Source organism: Penaeus vannamei, chromosome 10 (assembly GCF_042767895.1).
Source record: "Penaeus vannamei isolate JL-2024 chromosome 10, ASM4276789v1, whole genome shotgun sequence".
NCBI classification, from domain to species: domain Eukaryota; kingdom Metazoa; phylum Arthropoda; class Malacostraca; order Decapoda; family Penaeidae; genus Penaeus; species Penaeus vannamei.
This window is the reverse complement of record NC_091558.1, coordinates 137,501-140,000: the sequence shown is the minus strand read 5'-3', so window position 1 is coordinate 140,000 and position 2,500 is coordinate 137,501. Positions and strand designations below refer to the sequence as shown.

The following is a 2,500-nucleotide window of genomic DNA, read 5'->3' as shown; positions in this document are numbered from 1 at the left end:
AGTCTGAAAACCTCATTGACACTCACCGATGCAGTTCCTGGGGCCGGCGCTGAAGGGGACGTAGGCGTACGGGTGCCGCGTCTTGCAGTTCTCGGGCAGGAAGCGGTCCGGGTCGAAGACCTCCGGGTTCGGGAACTGCTCGGGGTCGCGGTGGAGGCGGTACGTCACCACGAGGACAGTGGTACCGGAGGGAATGTGGTAGTCACCTGCATATAAAGATGTCATTTTCATATGTCCATTATTTATAAGTCTGCTTTGTTTATCGTCGTTATAGTACTTATAATGCCACATATTATCATTCAATGAGCTGCTGAACAAGAAGCAGAAATCGTAAATTCATCCGACACACTTGAGAGCAGACTGGTCATCGGAACAAACGAAACTCTCGACACTCCTTACTGATAACGACGTCCTCTCTGAGCTCTCGGGCGATGAAGGGCACGGAAGGGAACAGGCGAAGGGCTTCCTTGATGCAGTTTTCTGTCAGCTTCATTTCCCTGAGGTCGGCCATAGTGACGGGGCGGTCTGAGTCTCCGAAGATGCCGTCCAGTTCCTCGTGCACGCGGGCCTAAGGAGGAGTAGGGAAAGCAAAAACATATTTAGGACTGCAGTATATACATGGATTTTATGAAAGTAAAATCTGTCTTAGTCTTAGTATCACACAATATATAATCATCTGAATGATAAGGAATATATCAGAATATCAAGCAGACGCAGCCAACGCCTCACCTGTATCTCGGGATGGCACCCGAGGAGGTACAGCGTCCAGTTGATGGCGGCGGCCGTCGTGTCGTGGCCCTCGAACATGAAGGTGTCCACCTCCTCGCGGATGTCCTCGTCGGTAAGCCGGGAGACGCCGTCGGAGTACTCCAGCAGCAGGTCAAGGAATGCAAGTCGTTTCTTTTTGCCTGAGTAGTTGGGAGAAAATTTTACTTCTATAACTATCTGCCTGTCTAACAATGCAAAACACACGTTCAGCTTTATTGTATATTAGATAATGGTATGCTTTTATGAACTAATACGGCGTAAGTACTTAACAAAAGCATAAAAAATACAATTACAAATCTCAGTTACAACAAATCTGTTACCCATTGCTTCGTCCTCGGTGACCTCCTGGCCCTTGTTCTTCTTGCTCTCCTGGTACTCCTTGCGTCGGTTCCTGATGGTTTCGTAGGAGAAGTCGTGCAGGAGCTTGAGGCAGGCGTCGTGCTCCTTCTGGTAACCTGAGAGTTTGAACAGGATGTCTGGCTGCAGCCAGGGACGAGCCTGTCTGTGCTGCACGAGCGCTCCGATCCTGGGGGAGGACTTGCTTCAATGTCCGCAAAACTAGGATTGTAATTTTCTTTGTAAATGTAAAACTCTGGTGTTAGGAAGCATTTGCTTTGATATCGGAAAAAAACGAAATTTATTAGCATCAGATAATCATCAGATAAAGTATGACACGGATTTTGCTTTACTAACCGGTACACAGCCTTTACATAATCTGATTCGCTGTTGTCTTGAGCGCCAATCTTACATCCCATGGCGGTCTCTGAAGAGACGGGAATAATTTAGTTGCGTAAAAGTATGTTCATATAATCAGTTTTTCCCTCCTATTTTCATTGTTGAGTCCAGATTTACACGATGAAGTACACATTAATTCTTATTTAAAAAGATAGATCTAATGATAGCTCTTTCAGTATGGATAGAGATGGATAGTGCCATTTATTTAAATGCTTATCAGCGTAAAAAAACAATTAATCAAAGATTCTCTGCTTCCACTTCCTTGAGTTTCCGCAAGAGATTGAAAAACACCAACCGCATATGATGTCCAAGGTGCACAGAGTGATGTAAGGGAAGATGTCAAAGCACTCCCCACCAGCTTTCTTCTCCAACAGCTTCACCATTTTGTTGCTCTGGTTATTGAAGATCTCCACGAAGTCCTCCAGGATCTTGAAGTGGAAGGCGGGCGTCAGGAGCTTCCTGCGGGAGTGCCACTTGGAGCCTGAGGAAGAAGGGACACCTTCCATTATGAGGGACCAGGACCTCACCTTTTCCTTCCCTCCTGCGTTGCACGGGGATGATTGGAAACGTCCTCCTTTGCAACATTACACAAAGTGCCTTACTTTAAAAAGTAAGGGATATAAGCCTAGGATACAAAAGGCAGTGGACAATAAATATTGCTCATACCTTAAATTTAGTTTTGACGTTTTCAGAAATGCAGATTTCCAGAAATGGCACATCAGCATATGAAAGCAGTTTTTAATTATTTGTTTAAGCCTATATTAATCATATGAAGTACACTGAAGGAGCAGCTTTGGCAGGTCCACGATTATATTATTAGCATGTACTTAGGACATTAAATGACCTTAATCCAACAATAATTTACTCCTATCGTAAAATAACATACGTGTAGACATGAGTCTAACTATTAGGTGTCTGAGTATGTGGCTGCGTCTGTGTTCTTCTGTGTAAGTAGCATAAAATAATACCCACCTGTGGAAGTGAGAAGGCCCGTGCC

The 2,500-nt window shown here is 44.8% G+C and overlaps 1 protein-coding gene across 1 annotated transcript in view; it reads right to left on the bottom strand.

The window, feature by feature from the left end:
- Positions 1-2,500, bottom strand: part of LOC113823152 (uncharacterized) — a 35,283-nt gene that overhangs the window by 19,851 nt on the left and 12,932 nt on the right. The window contains exons 5-11 of the mRNA XM_070126797.1: positions 2,476-2,500; positions 1,799-1,984; positions 1,462-1,531; positions 1,089-1,294; positions 730-908; positions 400-568; positions 27-206 (exon numbers count right to left, since the gene is read on the bottom strand). The exon at positions 2,476-2,500 is cut by the window's right edge and continues 66 nt beyond it. Coding sequence (XP_069982898.1) covers positions 27-206; positions 400-568; positions 730-908; positions 1,089-1,294; positions 1,462-1,531; positions 1,799-1,984; positions 2,476-2,500 — 1,015 coding nt within the window. The remainder of the gene's footprint in view (positions 1-26; positions 207-399; positions 569-729; positions 909-1,088; positions 1,295-1,461; positions 1,532-1,798; positions 1,985-2,475) is intronic.